The 19499-nt window shown below is 37.5% G+C and overlaps 1 protein-coding gene across 1 annotated transcript in view; it reads left to right on the forward strand.

The window, feature by feature from the left end:
• LOC113444733 (amine oxidase [flavin-containing] B-like) overlaps positions 1-19499 on the forward strand; it is a 107374-nt gene that overhangs the window by 75037 nt on the left and 12838 nt on the right. Inside the window, exons 7-12 of the mRNA XM_087937710.1 lie at positions 2419-2568; positions 5063-5222; positions 6282-6378; positions 8273-8326; positions 12049-12106; positions 14763-14860. Of these exons, the coding sequence (XP_087793836.1) occupies positions 2419-2568; positions 5063-5222; positions 6282-6378; positions 8273-8326; positions 12049-12106; positions 14763-14860 (617 nt within the window). The remainder of the gene's footprint in view (positions 1-2418; positions 2569-5062; positions 5223-6281; positions 6379-8272; positions 8327-12048; positions 12107-14762; positions 14861-19499) is intronic.

Raw genomic sequence — 19499 nt, forward strand, 5'->3', positions numbered from 1 at the left:
CCCCTCAGCAAGCCAGGCCTGGAGGAATGCAAAGAATTGCCAGCGAGCGCTGGAGAAATGTATGTTGGAAATGCCAACACATGTTTCCAGCGCACTCTCCTCTGTCCTGAAGTAGGATTGAGTGGGGAAAAGGGAGCAGGGGGAAGGGTAGGAAGGAAGGAGAAGCCTGGTTGGCTTTCGTTTGGCATGGGGTGGGGGGAGGGAGACCAAATGCCCAGACCAAAAAAGCGCCGAGGAAGACGGGCTTCTAATAACCAGTCTGTTTATGCAGGTAAGAGCTTGAGCTTTTCTGGGCTCAACAACCCCCCCACCCCTTCAGCCTCCACATAGGGAGGGACTCTTCTCTGCTTGGAAGCAGCGGGAGAAACCTGGAGCTTAGCCTCGGGGGTGGGGTCTTCTTGTGTAGAGGCCAAGGGGGGTGGGGTTGCCTGGTTATTAGGAGCCTGTCTTCCTCGGCGCTTCCAGCCCAGCCCTCCTTTCCTTCCCCAACTCCAGGCAGTCACACCTGGCAAAGGAGAGAGAGGTTTCCTCTGACTTGGGGGAGATATAAGATGACAGGAGACCAGATTTGGGGGTGGCTCTGCTTTTCTTCCATTTGAGGGGGAGCCGGTTCCTCCCTGTCCAGATCTTCCCAGCCTCCAGGCCCCTCTTTCTTTCCAAAGAATGAGAGAGGCCTCTCCTTTCCCTTTGCTCTGCCCTGCAATTATGACCAATCTGCAAACATCAACTCATATATATATATATATATATGTCTCCCCTTCCCTTTCCCCCAAAAGGTAAGGGATTATACACACACACAAACACAGACAGGCAAGCTGGCTTAAACTTCGCAGAGCTAATTCTTTGTAACTGATAACATTCTTGGCATCCCACTACGTCCTGCCTGCCAAGTCTGAGCTGGCAGCAATTGTAAATCAAAGTCTTACTCACAGAGGGAAATGGTTCTTTTACTTCATAAATCACAAGGCAGTCCACAAAACAATCGTTCACGAATAAAGTCTAAAGTAAGTTAAACTTTGTCCCATACAAAGTTTAAGGAGAAAGCACACCCACTTTTATCACCTGTGGGGTGTAGCTCAGTGACTCAGCTCACTCTCTGACCCTCCCACACCTCCTACATTGCTGCTCACATTTCTCCCTACGACGCTGCTTGGGGTCGAGCCAAGACTCCTCCTCTTCACTCCCTGTCAGGGGATGCTCCAATATGCCTTCCTCCTGATTCATCTCAGGCTGTTCCTCTCAGTTGTCTGATGGAACCTGAGGCATTAACTGGGAGGAAGGTCCTGGGGAGGAAGGCATTGCCAGTTCCTCTCCCTCATCTTCCCTCTTCCTCTGACAGCATAGACTTGGGAGTCAGGGCGACAACACTATCCCCCACCGCAGGGCCCTTCCCCCGAGTCTGACGGTCAAGACGTGGTCACAAGGGGAAGTGGTCATGGAACAGCCGTGTAAGGTCTGGGCCGTGGATCGTGGAAGCATCCACCCAGGAGAGGGTCTCTGGCCCATCCTCCTGCCTCTCAATCAAATACTGAAACCACCCTTTCAGCCAATGGGAATCCCTAATGCTGGCCACCTTGCCTTCTACTGCACCATCCTCACCGGGTGCAGGTGGTGGATCAACAGCTGTGGGACGTCAGAGATAACTCGAGGGGGTGTATATATGTGTGTGTGTGTGTGTGTGTGTGTGTGTGTGTGTGTATGTATATGTATATATGTAGGTCTAGGTGTGTTCGGGTCTTTTCCTGTGTAAGATTAAGAGTATCTTGGCGACGTTTTGGCGATATAATATAAAAAAATTATTTTTATATTATATCGCCAAAACGTCGCCAAGATAAAAATAAAATTTTTATATTATATTATCTTTTTAAAAAAATTTGTATTAATGGTCCTCGGGATTTAAAAATATGAGTTTGGTGGTCCCTGAGGTCCAAGTGATTGGCAACCCCTGGCCTAGACAAGCTTTCTTGGCAACATTTTGAGAAGTGGGTTTGTCATTGTCTTTTCTTTTTCAGAACGTCTAAGATCATCTAGCTAGTTTTTGCCTAAGGTAGAACTAGAACTCACAGTTTCCTATTTCTATCTTAGTTCCATTACACCAAACTGGCAGAAAATACAAAATGTGCTTCTTTGAAGGGTTGAGGAAATTGTCCTTTGTTAAGCTTTCTTGTCTTCACTGCATGCATGTGTATAGCACCAATTTATTTTTCTCTACATGATCAAACAGATGAAGGAAGTCGTTTTCTTTTGAAAGACATGCTGCCTCAACTCTTTAAGAATGAGTACTTAATGCCAATATACTTTCCAAATGATTCATGTTACTACTTTCAAAATTATTACATACCTATGTAAGTGTGTAAAGAATGTGAAACCCTCCATTTTATCTGATTTTATTTACATTTTCTTCTGTTCTTTTCCCAGGAGAGGAAGTTCATTGGAGGCTCTGGACAAATTAGTGAAAAAATTATGGAATATCTGGGAAAACGAGTTAAATTAGAGAAGCCTGTAATATATATTGATCAAACTGGTGGAAACATCATAGTAGAAACATTAGACCATGAAAAATATGAGGTAATTTAAATACTTGAATTTTAAGATCTGCACCCTTGCTTTTATTCTTATGAGAAAAAAAGGAAATGAAAATGCTGCACACATTCTATAAAAGCAAAGCTATTAATTGGGTGCATTCCAAATCACAAAAAATTGTTACTGTGAGTAAAACAGCCTGCATTGTTCTAATATAAGAACTTAAAAGCTTTTGCTTCTTATTTATGAGGAACTCCAGTTTCTTTGCACCAATAAAACTACAGCCTTAGAAATCATAGTTCCACACAAGAACCCTTTTAAGCAACATTAAATTATGGCTTGAGACAGTTGTGGGTAAAATATCAATTTGTATAAACCATGTTTTTTATCAGTCTTGAAAAAATGGCAAATAAAAAAATAAAAATGAGGAAGGAATGCTTCTGAATGCTCACACAACCAGATGACTGCAAAGAATATATACATCTTTCAATTCCCCACCTTTCAGTCAGAATTAAAGAAGCTTCTTGGATGAGAAGCAAAATGTTTTCAAGGGGAAAAAATCCAGTTGCCATTTGGAAAAACACCTTTGGGACAAACTGGATGATTGAGAATCTCCATAGATAGTGCCCCATTCCATTTTCAAGAGACACTCCCTGAATTGAACAATAGTGAACAATATTTATCATCTCTCCACACCCTCCCTCCCTCAAGAAAACAGATTATCTGGACCCTTTTCGGTCAGTTTCAGATTGAGCGATAATACCAAAATAGCTTTGATCACACTTATTGATGACCTTTAACTGGATTACTTGATCTGTCAGCAGCATTCAATATTATTGATCATGATATCCTTCTGGACTGGGTTCAAGGGTTAGGGAGGTGAGGTATTGTGGTGAATTTCCTCCTATCAGAGCCAGTTACAATAGCTGTTAGCATAGGGGAGAGAGATCTCATCCTAGTCTCTTGTTTTCTGAAATTCCTTGGAGTTCTACCCTCTCTCCATTACTGTTTAATATCTACATGAAACTGTTTTGTGAGATCATCTATTGGCATGAAGTTAGATATCAACAGTATGTTGATGATACCCATTTAGACATCTTCACCTGGGCTGACCAAGTGCTACCATGAAGATTGTTTTATGTATGTGAAAGCCATGGGAGTCTGAATAAGGAAGGCCAGGCTTTAGTTTTTAATCAAAGTAAGATTGAGTGAGTTTTAGGGTCTTCCAGTTCTAGGGACTTCCATCTATTTCTGGGTGAGGATGTGAAATCTGTAGGTTTTCTTGGACTCTCAGCTTCTTCTAAAAGAGAAGTGTCAGCCCTAGTCAAGAGCTTTCCCCAAATCCATCTTGCACACCAATTGCTCCTCTTTGATTAGGAGGCCTTACTTGCTTACTCAGTTATGCCTTGGTCACTATTGCAATGTACTGTACATAGAGTTGCCCTTGAAGACCATCTGGAATCTGCAATTCATTCAGTATGGAGTGGTACTGGTACCTATGGGCACATCATAGTATATCTATGCAACATCATTGCCTTGCATGATGGAGAGATTCCAATTAAATTTTTGCAAGCAATTCAGAGTCCTGGTTACCATCTATAAAGGGTCAGGGTTGTTGTTTTTGCAGACTGCATGTTTCTGGCTGTCTCTGTTCACATCACAGATTTGGTAGGGTAGTTATGTTTCAAATCCCTTCGATAGAATTATAGCAATAGCATTTAGACTTATATACTACCCCATAGTGCTTTATAGCATTCTCTGGGCAACTTACAATGTAAGCATTATTTGCATGTTGCTCCCAACAATCTGGGTCCTTATTTTACTGACCTCAGAAGGATGAAGGCTGAGTCAACCTTGAACCCTGTCAGGATCAAATTCCAGGCTGTGACAGAGTTTAACCAGCAACTCTGCATTCTAACCACTGCACCACCAGGGCTCTTTTATGTCACTTAGCAGGACCAAGGAAGATGCTGCACTTCCTCTTTGGAACAGCATACTGCATGAGATGTGGTTAAACCTAATCCTGTGAACCTTCCATATGATCTTGAAGACTTACAATAGTTCTTCCCTTAGGTCAGAGTGTTGGATGATCTTGATGTGTAATGGCTTTGAATTTGGAATATGTGGGGTTGGCCTTAGCTATGCTATATTGTACTGTGTATTTCTGTGTTTGACACAGATAATTTTTGTTTCTTAACTGTATGTGAGCCACCCTGAGTTGCTATTTGTGAATTGGGTAGGCATATCAAGCAATCAGATCAGATCAAGATAAAACTAGATCTTTTTATTTTTCTTATATGTATCCATTTCATGTATTCATAACTATGTTTATACTTGTACCTGTTATCTTATAATCGCTTGACAAAATAAAATAAATAAATAAAATAAATACATTAACAAGCCAGAGATTCAAATTCAATCATGCCAAATGGGTATTTTGTGGGACTCAGTTTTCTTGATCTGTTATAACTGGGACTTCCATGCCACAGAAGTGTGATTGTGTTATGTAACAACAATTTTGTTTGAATTTCTTTTCAAGGCCCAATATGTTATTAGTGCCATCCCTCCAGTGCTTAGCTTGAAGATTCATTTTAACCCACCTTTGCCTTCAATGAGGAATCAGATGATTAATCGGATCCCTATGGGGTCAGTCATCAAGTGTATAGTATACTACAAGGATACATTTTGGAAAAAAAAAGGTATTTCATGTTAATTGAATGGACAGGGGAAAGGGATAATGTATATACAGCTTACACTGAGAGCATCAGTTCCTACTTTTATGAAGGTCTACAAGAGATTTGTGCATGCAAGATCTCATCTTTATTTCACTGGTGTAAAAATTGGAAATATATCCCTAAGGCAAATGTATTGAAAATAATATTGTGTATACCTTTGTGGTACTACATAAGCACCAAAACTCAAGAGGGGACATACAGAGCTGTCCCACAATGTACAATTGTCTTGTTCTTTCACTTCTTAACTCAGCAAGATCTTGAAAGAAATGGCAAACATTTTGCCATCAAAAGTTATTTGTAATAATAATTTAATATTGTAAATAATGTAATATTTTAAAACAAGCAAGGAACATGAAAACAGAAAAACAGACTATGCATGGTAAAATCATTCAGCAAGAGTCAATAACGTAAAATACTAATAATTCTTGTGTGTGTGTGTGCGTGCGCGCCTATGCACAAATACACATGCATACAAAAAGATGTTATTTATGTTCTTTTTTACTTTCAATTATTTCAACCAGACTTCCTTGAGATCGATGAATGTTTTAAAGATGGTGTTGTATCTCTTATCTTTGACAATGCCTGTGATGCACTGTAGAGGAAAAACACAGTTACATCCCAAAAATGTAATGTTTAGAAAATCAGTGATGATAGTTCTGAAGCCATTCTTATAATCCTACAGTCTTTTTATCACTACACAATTCTGAGCCTAAATCATTTATACTTCCTATATGATTCTGAGCTTAACTCACAGTATCCACATATGAATAGATTTTAGGATGATGTAGAAACAGTTCTTTGTGGATCTTACCAAGAGGTAGCCACTCCTGATTATCTTAACAGTTAATAGTGCTATTTACAGTACATGTGTTTTGTTGCGAAAGAATTGCAGATATGCCAATTGTTACTTATTGTCATAATGATCATTGTAATAAAGCACTTGTCAGCTTTTATTAAGGGAGTATCATATTCACTAAACCTAGTAGAAATGCTGATATTTGGATGGACCTTCCTTTTTTCCAGATTATTGTGGTTCCATGATTATTGAAGATGAGGGTGCCCCAATTGGGTTGGCATTAGATGACACTAAACCTGATGGAAGTGTTCCAGCTATAATTGGGTAAGAATTGTTTCAAAACTATCAGAGATTAAGGGTGAAAAGCAGGTTCGAAAAGAGAATTAAGAGTTGTAACTATATTGTACACTTGTGCATGACTATTCATTGATAAAAGTATCATAGAATATACAATAAGATATAAAAATCTGTCTATGAGGAAGAATTCTCATAGATTTTAATTTGGGATAATTATTGTCTTGATTTTATATGCTTTATTTTTTACCTGTTTAGGTAAAAAAATATGTTACACAGAAATATTGAAACAGAAAGCATAAATTATTCATATATTTAATCCTTACTGAAAGGATTTTTTTTATTTTATTAAAAAAAGTTAAAATATAAAACTCCAATATTTTTAACAGGAACAAACAAGAAAAATAAATAGAAGGAAAAACAAACAAACAAGACATTAAAACCTGAAAGAGCAAGGGGAGCAGAGCTGCCAGCCAGAACGGGCGGGCCAGGGCTTTCCTTCCTCCCCGCCCGAGTAGGCTTCTTGTGCCATGGCTGCCATATGGTTAGGGGAGCGCTGCATTGTGGCTTAGTCAGTCAGCTGAGCCTGAGGATGGTGGGATATGCCCAGCAAGGTCTGGGAATGGCAAGGGAGGCCCAGAAAAGGTGAGGGAAGTCTGGCAAGGTCCGGGAATGGTGAGGGAGGCCTGGCAAGGTTCAGAAACAGTGGGAGGGGCGAGCGCTGCATTGTGGCTTACCTGTGAGTAGTCAGATCAGGCCTGCTCAGTTGGGGCATAGGCATCTTGTGGGAAGTAGGTTAAAGGCAAGCCACGAGGACCCAGTGTGCCACATAGGAGGTGAGGAATGACTAAGCAGGGTGAGTGTCAGGTAGGCAGGGCAAGCATCAGGCAAGTGTGGTGAGCGTCAAGCAAATGGGGTGAGTGAGCATCAGGTAGGTGGGATGAGCGAGTGAGTGGTGACCGGGTGACTACTGGTTTGGCAACCCATGCCAAATCCTTGCTACTGGTTCACCTGAACTGGTGCGAATCGACTGAATACCACCACTGGGTAGATCCATTCCTTAATCTTGTTCCATCATGCTATGGAAAACCTAAATCTTTATCACTTATCCACTCAGTCAGTTTTCTGCTGTTATAAAGGAATGCAGGCTTAAGTTTCAAGGAAGCATGGGCAAGCCACTCAGTTAGTTTAAGGTCTGTAAGATCCGTAAGATTTCTTTCAGTCTCCACCAAATCTACTATTTTCAAATTAAATTCCTTTTGTGAATCTGGTTTATCTACAGTTATTTGCATCTGGATATTTTTCATAACCATTAAGGACAGAAATTTCTTAAATTTCCTTTAATCAAAGAAATGCAAATATTTCCACATCCATGAATATTTCATTGAAATATTATTCTTTGTTGAAAGCAGATTATTTTTCATCAAATTGTGGCAAAAAAAAATGAAAAATGTTAACTATGTGCACTAAATAATTTATAAAACAGGTTATTTTTTCTTCTGTTTTATATCGGAATAATAAAGTAAATCATAAGAAGAATCTGGCTAGATCAAATTAATTACAGCACATCACCAGCTAAATGTCATACATAGGTTACAAATAACAGACTCTCCCAGGCAATAGTTTATATAGCAATTGTATATAGTGCCTTTGTATGGGGTTTATGTGTTTTGCCCTTATTTGAGAAAAAAAAAATCATATACGTCCCCTTCTATAACAATTTGGAAGCATTGATTGAAAATCCAGTATTGCTTCATATTTTGAAATATGCAAATATACTCTTAATTGGAATCTGAAGATTTTGGAAAAGTGTTTTAGGAAATCATATTAAAACTTAACTGAGATAAATTAATCCTGTTGTGAAATGATTAAATGGTAGGAGAAATAATACTTATTTCTTCCATTTTTTTATTTTAAATTTCAGTTTCATTCTTGCCCGAAAGTGTAGAAGATTGATTAATCTCAGCAAGGAAGAAAGGTATGAACAATAACCCTTAATAGTTTATATTTCTAGAAGTAAAAAAAATGGAAATCTTTTTTCACTATCCATTTTCATTCATTGGAAAGCCAAGGAGAGGCTCCTTGACTTTCTAGCTTGTTGGAGATCATGATAGCAAATTCTATTTAGATAGCTTCACAGAAAATCAAAGTTGCAAAAACCAGATCTCCACATTAAGACTTTCTCTGTGGAGACTTGGTATTTCAAACATTTTACCCTCAGGATCTTTACCATTCCCCACCTACTGACATTTCACAATGCTGGAAAAACAATTTTATTCAGATGGACTTTGAAACTCAAAGGTGTTTATGTTGTTTTTTCCTCCCCCTTTATATGGCTTTTAAAAATATTTGGAGAGGCTAGTTATTTTAATGTTAGAGTAAAATACTGAAGTTCTTTTGTGGTGGTTACTTTATTCAATGCTGGAGTAAAATGTTTGAGCCTAGAAAAATTATCCACTTTTCTATTTGCATTGAATAGGCATTGCCTATTGATATAATTGTACTTTTTTCAGTATTGAGCTATAAACTTGCATAATCCACCTTTCACCAGGAATAGATTTCTGCTCTGACAACATCAAATCTTGGTTCTTGGTTTTCACATTCAATGTATCAATACAGAAATACATTTGCATCATCAAATTTTCCATTTCTCTCTAGCCAACTCAACAGATAGAAGTTGTTTTCATTTTAATTCAGCTACATCATAAGCACAGTCATATTCATACTTGATTCTGTTCTCCTCCAGTAGTTTGGCACTGACCTCAGGTGCTCATATTGTAGTATCTTATCTATATTTTCTTGATTGTAAATGTTGATTAAGCTTTCTTGACAAATTGGAATGGGTCACCATTTCCTTTTCCAATAGATTATACTGAGGCTGACCTGTCTCTATGACCAGCCTGTTATGTATAATCCTTAGGGCAGGGATGTCAAACTCAAGGCCCACAGGCTACGTCTGGTCCCTAGGGTGCTTAGATGTGACCCTTGGGACCATCCTGGAAACAGCAAAGAATCAGCCCATAGGGCCTCTGCCACAGCAAAAATGGAGCTCAAAGAGGGGCATGGCAGCCAAAAAAGGGACCCCGGGGGGCTACATGCGGCCTCCATGAGCTCTATTTTCACTGGCAGAGGGCTGCAGGAGGCCATTGTTGCTGAAAATGGGGCCCAGGGCACACGCAGGCCCCAGAGCTTTGTTTTCACTGGCAGAAGGCTAGCAAAACAAACTAAAAATATAACAAAATGGGAAATGTTTCCCCTTTTGCATTTGAGCAGCAAGAAGGGACAGGAAAGGAGAAAGGGAAAGAGAAAGAGAAAGAAGGGAAAATGGGAAGAGAGCAAGGAAGGAAAAGTAAGGAAAGAGGGGAAGAAGAAGAAAGGAGAATAAAGAGGGAAGGAAAAAGGACGTGTTAAGTTATTGAAATTTAACAGCTGACTAGCTTTGTAAAGGTGCTATAAGGCTGATGCAATGAGAATGAGTCAGCATGGTTATTGCCGCTTTAAGACTGGGGATGAGTCCACAAAGTGTTACCACTTTAAGAAGCCAGCCAGCCAGCCAGCCAGCCAGCCAGCCAGCCTGCCTGCCTGCCTGCCTGCCTGCCTGCCTGCCTGCCTGCCTGCCTGCCTATCTATCTATCTATCTATCTATCTATCTATCTATCTATCTATCTATCTATCTATCTATCTATCTATCTATCTATCTATCTATCTATCTATCTATCTATCTATCTATCTATCTATCTATCTACCTACCTACCTACCTATCTCCATGAGAGGGCATATCTTTCTCTCCTTGTGTACTGTCTCCATTGTGGTTCTCCGAGCAGAGTAATGAAGACTGATTGCTTGCAGTCTTGTATATAAACCACTGTTAAAAGACAAATACTTTGTGTGCTGTATTTGTGCTCCTGGTTGTCTCACAATAGTAGTCATGCTGCCAAGACTCTGACAGGAAGGAAGGAAGGAAGGAAGGAAGGAAGGAAGGAAGGAAGGAAGGAAGGAAAGGAGATTATAATGAGAGTGTGGGAGGGTCTGAGGGAAGTTCTGCCTTAGCATTTGGCCACCACAGGTGCCCACGACACAAGTGATGTCAAGCTGGCCATGTCTACCCTGGTCACACCCACTCAAGCCATGCCCACCTCAGTCCCCCTAAGTCAAACATAACCCTCAGTGAAATTCCCCTGCCTTAAGAGAATCTCTACTCTTGATAGAATCACTCATAGCATCAAGCTATTCTATCTCTGTATGGTATCTATTCACAGAGTAGCATATTAACATATCTTTCTCAATTCTTGCTTAACTCTGAAAACAAAACAAGCAACTATCTTCATAATAGTTCATTTTTTTCTACAGTGTCAATATTCTTTTTGATATTTGGTATCTAGTTTTGATTGGTAAAGAGAGGATTAATCTCCCCCTCACACGCACACACATAGTACCATGTGATTTCAAAAGTTTAGCAGTTAAATCTAGGATGTGGATCATTTTGTCTCATCTTGGATAAAAATATTTGGTCTGATGCATAGTTAATTATCTGACTGAAGATCTATTGATAAAATTAACAGCACCATACAACCGTGTACCCTTTTAGGTCATCTGCATAGTTTAGACCTCCCTACTCTTCCAAGGATCATACAGTATTTGGGAAATCTGTCTAAATGGAGATTACAGTTTTCATGCATGGATACAAAATATTTCTTTTGAGCAAGCAGTTGAAAAAGAGCCATTTGTGGAACCAGTTTGTAGGAAGCACATGACTCTTGCTAAAAGGCAGCCTATAATGCACAAGTCAAATCCTTTTTCAACATAGAAATTCTCACTGGTCAGTTGTTGGTAGGGAAAGACATATGCCTCATCTTTTGTCTTTGAATGGTCATTTGTAACATTTTTGTCAATGGCCCCAGGCAAATATAAGGATGTCTATAATTCTCATGTCTCTTCCAGTTAACAACAGTACATGCAGATTGCAAAAATTGTTTATATATACGTTTGATTTCTGAGACTTGGCTTTGACAACAACAACAACAACAACAACAACAACAAAAGACTGTAGAAGGTAGTTTCTACAATATGGCTTCAATCCTTGAAAGCACAAATCATTAGCAAATCTTAAAAGATGAATTAAAATCCAAACAAAAGCTACTCCTCTACTCATCATAGAATACCTTATGCCACCAGACTTGAAATTCTAGACCTAGAAAACCTTGAATTACGCTGTCTTCGATCTGATCTAAATATGGTATATAAAATCATACATTGCAATGACTTACCTGTCAATGAATACTTCAGCTTCAACCATAACAACACAAGAGCACACAATAGATACAAACTCAAGGTTAACCGCACCAAACTTGATTGCCAGAAATACTACTTCAGCAACAGAGTGGTCAATGTCTGGAATACTCTACCTGACTCTGTGGATTCTTCCCCAAACCCCCAAAACTTTAACCTTAGACTGTCTACTATTGACCTCATCCCTTTCCTAAGAGGTTTGTAGGGGGCGTGCATAAGCGCACCAACGTGCCTACCGTCCCTGTCCTATTGTTTCTTTTATTTTTCTTATATGTACCCATTTCATGTATTCATAACTATATATATACTTATGCCTATTATCTTGTAAATGATTGACAAATCAAATCAATAAATCAAATAAATAAATATTTCAAAGAGGCAAGGTATATCTCATTAATGTTTCTCTCATAGGAAAACACAGATCTGTGAGCTCTATGCAAAGGTGCTGGGAACACAAGAAGCCTTACATGTAAGAACTTTTTTCTGATATATCAGGTAGCATTGAACATTCATGAACCTTGGCAGATATGTTAAGATATGTTTACAATTGGAGAAGCCAAGCTGAAGCTAAATTTCATGATAATGATTTATTTCAGTTATAGGTCACGTAAGCAAAAGGCCAAATGTGATGGCAAATTTAATTATTTATTATTGTCAAAATATCTCTAGGGTCTGCTCCACTCCAGAATTAAACATTGTAAGTTAATAGTATGAAAATAGTAATTTAACAGTTGATAATTTTAATATGCTATTCTTGTACCACTCACATACATCAAGAGATCTGGAAATGGGAGAAGAAGGCAAATGGAGACGTATATATAAATCCAATATACACTGCTCAAAAAAATAAAGGGAACACAAAAATAAGACATCCTAAATCTGAATGAATGAAATATTCTTATTAAATACATTGTTCATTACATAGTTGAATGTGCTGACAATAAAATCACACAAAAATTATCAATGGAAATCAAATTTAGCAACCCATGGAGGTCTGGATTTGAACTTACACTCAAAATTAAAGTGGAAAAAAACACTACAGGCTGATCCAACTTTGATGTAATGTCCTTAAAACAAGTCAAAATGAGGCTCAGTAGTGTGTGTGGCCTCCCTGCAACGCCTGGGTATGCTCCTGATGAGGTAGCGGATGGTCTCCTGAGGGATCTCCTCCCACACCTGGACTAAAGCATCCCCCAACTCCTGGACAGTCTGTGTTGCAACGTGGCATTGGTGGATGGAGCGAGACATGATGTCCCAGATGTGCTCAATTGGATTCAGGTCTGGGGAACGGGCAGGCCAGTCCATAGCATCAATGCCTTCATCTTGCAGGAACTGCTGACACACTCCAGCCACATGAGGTCTAGCATTATCCTGCATTAGGAGGAACCTAGGGCCAACCGCACCAGCATATGGTCTCAAAAGGGGTTTGAGGCTACTTCTGGGGAGCACATGGAGGGTTGTGCGGCCCCCTAAAGAACTGCCACCCCACACCATTACTGATCCATTGCCAAACCGGTCATGCTGGAGGATGTTGCAGGCAGCAGAACGTTCTCCACGGTGTCTCCAGACCCTGTCACGTCTGTCACATGTGCTCAGTGTGAACCTGCTTTCATCTGTGAAGAGCACAGGGTGCCAGTGGCGAATTTTCCAATCTTGGTGTTCTCTGGCAAATGCCAAACATCCTGCACGGTGTTGGGCTGTAAGCACAACCCCCGCCTGTGGATGTCAGGCCCTCATATCACCCTCATGGAGTCTGTTTCTGACTGTTTGAGCAGCCACATGCACATTTGTGGCCCGTTGGAGGTCATTTTGCAGGGCTCTGGCAGTGTTCCTCCTGTCCCTCCTTGCACAAAGGCGGAGGTAGCAGTCCTGATGCTGGATTGTTGCCTTCCTACAGCCTCCTCCACATCTCCTGATGTACTGGCTTGTCTCCTGGTAGTGCCTCCATGCTTTGGACACTAAGCTGACAGACACAGCAAACCTTCTTGCCACAGCTCGCATTGATGTGCCATCCTGGATGAGCTGCACTACCTGATCCACTTGTGTGGGTTGTAGACTCCGTCTCATGCTACCACTAGAGTGAAAGCACCACCAGCATTCAAAAGTGACCAAACCATCAGCCAGAAAGCATAGGAACTGAGAAATGGTCTGTGGTCACCACCTGCAGAACCACTCCTTTATTGGGGATGTCTTGCTAACTACCTATGCTTTCCACCTGTTGTCTATTCCATTTCCAACAGCATGTGAAATTGATTGTCAATCAGTGTTGCTACCTAAGTGGACAGTTTGATTTCACAGTGTGATTGACTTGGAATTACATTGTGTTGTTTAAGTGTTCCCTTTATTTTTTTGAGTATTGTATATAAATATATAAAATATAAGATTTTCAGATGAAGTTTTTATTGAATAAACATTTGGCTTCCTTCACATAGTTTTGTGAGGAATTTCCTTATGAAGAAAAGTAAGTTTCAATAGAACATGTTCTTTAGTCATTTTTTTCTTTTCTGAAACAATAACATTTTTAAAAATGACATGTGAGAAAAAGTTAAAGAACAAGAATCAGATGGATATTCAGTAATGAATTCCCTGTGTAAGGTGGAGTTTGTTTTGACAAAACAGCTAGTTTGACTTGTCCATTCTGGTTTCAGCAAGTCGACATTCATCTTATTTTATATCCAAGTCTTAACACTAAAAGCAAAATATTCCTGTGAATGCCTAGGTGAAAACTCCACATTCTTTGAAAATTTAATATCAATGGCTGCCTGAATTGATGGAAAATGCATTCTTTTGAGGCAGCCGCCTTGGAATGTTACAGATTTTGATCACATCAATGCATAATGTTGAAGTGCATTATGTTTATAAAAGTACTAAGCATAACAAGGTGCTATGTTTGTTCTATTTGTTCTACAAATCTATTATTACAGATTTGTAATTAATGGGAACAAAGGTGATTTAACTTTTATACTATCTTTGTTTCCTATCATCTTTTAAAGTAGATTTATATGTTTATTATCCTTAGAAATGAAATGACATAAGACAATAGTTAATTCAAAGTGTTCTCTTTTTTGGGGGGTAAAGTATCTATTTTTGTCTCCTTTCATTATTTGTTAATGACAATTTTGTAGCCAGTGCACTATGAAGAGAAGAACTGGTGTGAAGAACAATATTCCGGAGGATGCTATACAGCATATTTTCCACCAGGGGTAATGACCCAGTATGGAAGGTATGGTAATCATAAATAAGAATGTTAAGATTAAGGAGTCAATGAAGAATATGAAGTACTTCATGTTCGGTTAATTTAAACCAATTTCTTTAACTTGCTCCATAGATATAACTTCTGGGGATTGTGCAAAGAATTGCGCAATTAATTAAATACTTTTGCCAGAATAATGATGGCATTTTGTAGCTATACACTATGTAGACAACAAATAGTCCCTGCAACAAGATAACATTTGTAATTGGAAAATATATTTAGGAATTTTAAAATTTATGTATCATCCTATAAAATAGTGCATATTAATTTGCAGTTCAAAATCTATATTTATAATGGGTTTACTATTGTAACTGGATATTAAAAATAATTATATATTAAGCTGATAGATTCTTTACTGTCTTTAATGCCTTGATCCAGTAAAAGTGATGGATTTCTGTGATTTTATATCCATTTATTCCTTTGCTATTTTACTCCCCATTAAACTGCTAGATTGGGACTGCATAAATATAATGCTTTTTATGGCCATGATAAGTTTCTGTACCTCTTCTCATATATACAGAATGATATTATGCTTTATATCATTTTTGCATAAAGTGATATGTGTTATAGCAAGTCATGCATGATACATTATTGATAATTAATGCATTGTAGCCTTCTTGTAGCCTTAATTGTAGCCTTCCTGAGCAATGATTTGTAGCTAATTTCAGAATTCAGCAGAACTTTGACATTATTGATAAATTACTCTGAAAAACATCAGAAAAACACATCCTAAAAGAAAAGCCCACATTTGTGCTCCCTGAGTTCATAGAAAAAGTTTTTTTATATTAGAACTTTTATTATTTTATCAATGTATAAAATACAAAGAATAAAAATAGGAAATTAAGGAAAGAAAAAAGAAAGGGGTAAAGAAAATATGGGGTACAGGAGAAAAAAGAAAAAAGCTTCAATGAATTGGCTTGATGGATGTGGTACATGCCTATTGTTATGTTTTGTTTTCTGTCTAAAAGTTTTATATATGTATCAGACGACTGAGTCTTATTTATAAATTACACTTGGATAATTTTTTTCACCCTTGTACAAATGGTTGAATAGTAGTTAGGATAGCCTTATCATCAGTTTCCTTTTTGTTTTGTTTCCTTTTTCTTATTTAATCTTATTTAATCAAGTTGAATACATGCACCACCAGCTGTTTATATGCACCATCAACCTACAAAAACACTCCTATCACAACTGTCCCCAGCTTTTTCCATGGTGAGGGGCACATGTAGCTTTCACACCACATACTTTTGAAAAAAAATCCAAAAAGTAATAACTGGATCCAGGACAAAAATTATACGGTTTTGTTTTTGTTTATATTTACATATAATTAAAAATTTAATTGACTAAACTATTTATTCCATCATTTTATACAAGATATTCCAAATTTTATTTTGAAATTTATATTGTACTTTCATCCAATGGTTATATATGTTTATATTATATTTTAAATCAATCTATTGAACTTCTATTACAAAATTATCTAATCTATTACATTACCATGTCTTTTTGTCCAACCATTGATAAAACAAATCCCATATCATAGAAAATTGCTTATCTTCTTGCTCTCTAATTTCAAATGTCAATTTACTCATTTTAGCACAATCCATAATTTTCTTAATAACTTCCTCCTGCATAGGTATTTTTTCATTTTTCCAATTCTTAGCAAGTACAATTCTAGCCGCTGTCAGGACATTTACAATCAAATATTTCAGCTCTTTATTGTATATTTCCGGTATTATTCCCAATAAAAAGATCTCTGGATAAAAGTCTATGTGTTGTTTTATCATTTTTTCCAACCATGTGTGGATTTTAGTCAGGATGTGCCTCATAGTGTTCCAAAGTGTCCAGAATTATTCTCACATTGTCTTTGATTTGTCTCTTTGGCAGAAATCCATTTTGGTCAGCATGGATAAAGTTATTTCAATATCTTTTCAGTCTTTCTGCCAAGATTGAAGCAAAGATTTTCTAATCTGAATTTAGTAGGGATATAGGTCTATAATTTTTAACTTGCTAAGGGTCTGTATCCTCCTTCAGTATAAGTGTAATGCATGCTTCTGACCATGTTTTGGGTATTCTTTTCTTTGACATAACTTCATTCATGACTTCTAATCGGTGAAGATTCAATATTTCCTGAAAAGTCTTATAAAATTCCGCTGGCAATCCATCTGGACCTGGTGCTTTTCCAACATTCTGTTTTTTTAAAGCTTCTGTTAATTCCATCGTCGTTATGTTCCCTTCTAGCATTGTTTCAATATCTTTGGGTATCTGGGGTAAATTAGCTTTCTGTAAATATTGCTTAGCTTTTTTTTCTTGAATATTCTCTTGATAATACAATTTTCCATAGTAATCTTATATAATTTTTTTCTTTTCATTTCTATAGCAAACATGTCCTTCTTCATTTAGTAATTGACTAATCCTTCTTGATTCTCTTTCCTTTCCCAATTTATAGGCTAACCATCTGCCTGGTTTGTTTGCATCTTCAAAATAATTCTGTTTAGCATTTTTAATTTTTTTGTGCTAATTCCTCTTTTACTATTAGTGCCATTTTATGTTTAGTTATATCCATTTTAATTTTAATGTCTTTTTTTGCGGGGACATCTGTAATTCTTTTTCATGTCTTTTATAGTCATCTTCCAATGTTTTGAAAGTCTTTTTCTGTTTTCTGTTTCTTTTCCTTGTATAGTCTATTATCAAGCCTCTTGTGTAGGCCTTCATCGTGTCCCAGAGATTCTGCAAAGATGTATCTTCTTTTCTATTTTCTTTAAGAAAGAAAACCAATTCTTTCTCTATTTTCTGTTTAAAGTCTTTTTCCTTTAATATCATTTAAAGTCCATCTAGATCTCCTCTTTTGTCCTTTCCAAATGACTGTCATTGGGTTGTGGTCTGCCCAAGTGCTTGTTTCTATCTCAATTTCTCATATGTTGGCAAGTAATTCTCCTGACATCCATATCATGTCTATTTTAGACCATGATGAATGTCTGTTTGAGTAAAAAGTAGATTGCTTGCTTTCCACATTCCTCTCTCTCCATGCATCTTTTAAATTTACTTCTTCTATCATTCGAAAGAAAGATTTTGGTAGTATCTTTCTAGTTTTCTTTGTTGATTTCTGTGTTCTATAGTCCAGCTCATCATTAATTATTCCATTGAGGTCTCCCATCATACAAATATTAGCATAGTCCAGTTCAATTATTTTCATATGTAATTTCCTGTAAAATTCTTCTTGGTTGTCATTTGGAGCATAAATTGCAATTAAAAGTGTTTTAACATTATTGTCTATTATTTCCACCATCAAAATCCTTCCATCATCATCTGTATAAATTAGTTCTGCCAAAATTGTATCTCTAACATATAAGATCACACCTCTTTTGTTACATTGTGTCGACGTGAATAATTTCCCTATTTTTTTTTGTTTCAATATATATTCATGTTGTTTTTTAATATGTACTTCTTGTAGGCAAATTATGTCAAATTTTATTTTCTCTAATTTATGGAATACTTTTCTTCTTTTAGTAGCTGAATTAAGTCCATTTATGTCAATCATAATCAATTGTCTTTCATCCATATTAAGCTTTATAAGAGGGTTTTATTGCTCTGGTAGAGCTTAGTTCTTGTTGCTCTCTGGGTACACCACCTACTGCCCCTTCTTTTTCTTTTTCAATTACTGCTATACACTCGTCTTGAAATTCAATTAATGACTCTTCTTTTCTTGTATCTTCCTCCTTTCCTCTAAAATATTCTAAGTAGAATAGATCAGCTTTTTCGATTGTGTCAGTTCTATGTCTTTGTTCCTGCCAGGTGAACAAGAGGCCTTCTGGTATCAACCATCTGTAATTTACTCCTCTTTTAAGTACTCTTTAGTCAAAAATAAATATTCTCTTCTCATCTCTCTTACTCTTCTTGATACCTGTTTCAGCACCACAATTTCTTTGTCTTTGTACTTTAATGTTTTCTCTCTTGCTGCCTGCAGTATCTATGTTTTAGTAATCTTCTTGGTAAATCTGATGTGAACTTCTCTTGGTAACCTATTTCTCATTGCATATCTTGTATAGACACGGAACACTTCATCCATCCCATCCATCATCTTCTCTTTGGTTACCTCTAACGTTTCTGCCAGTATTTCTGTCATTATTTCAGCAAGGTTTCACCTTTTCCTTATTCTACATTTTGAAATCTCAGGTAAAATTCTGATCTATCAATTTCCCATCCTAATGGTCCACTCCTGCCCTTTTCAACAACGCTCAATCGAGTATCAATATCTCCAATTTTCTTACCTCTTTCTATATCTTCTTCTTCAATTTTCTTAAATCTGTCCTCATATTTCATCATCATCTGTTGAATATTCTATACTTTCTCGTCTGTCTTTTCAGTCTTTTGCTCAATATTCTCGATTCTCTTTTTGATCTACTGAATTCCTTGCACAATCATCTACAATGTCACTTCCTTCTCTTTCTCCTGTTGTAGCATTGTCTGTATTGATCGTTGTCCTACAGATGGTGAAGAGGAGGCTATTCGTATTGAGGAAGCTGGTGCTGTTGTCTTTCTGCTCATCTTGTAATACTTATCTGTAAAAAAAGAAAGAGAAAAAAGGGAAAAGAAAAAAAAAGAGCAA

This window comes from Pseudonaja textilis, chromosome 7 (genome assembly GCF_049901715.1).
Source record: "Pseudonaja textilis isolate UNSWEBS1 chromosome 7, rPseTex1.2, whole genome shotgun sequence".
In the NCBI taxonomy this organism is placed as follows: domain Eukaryota; kingdom Metazoa; phylum Chordata; class Lepidosauria; order Squamata; family Elapidae; genus Pseudonaja; species Pseudonaja textilis.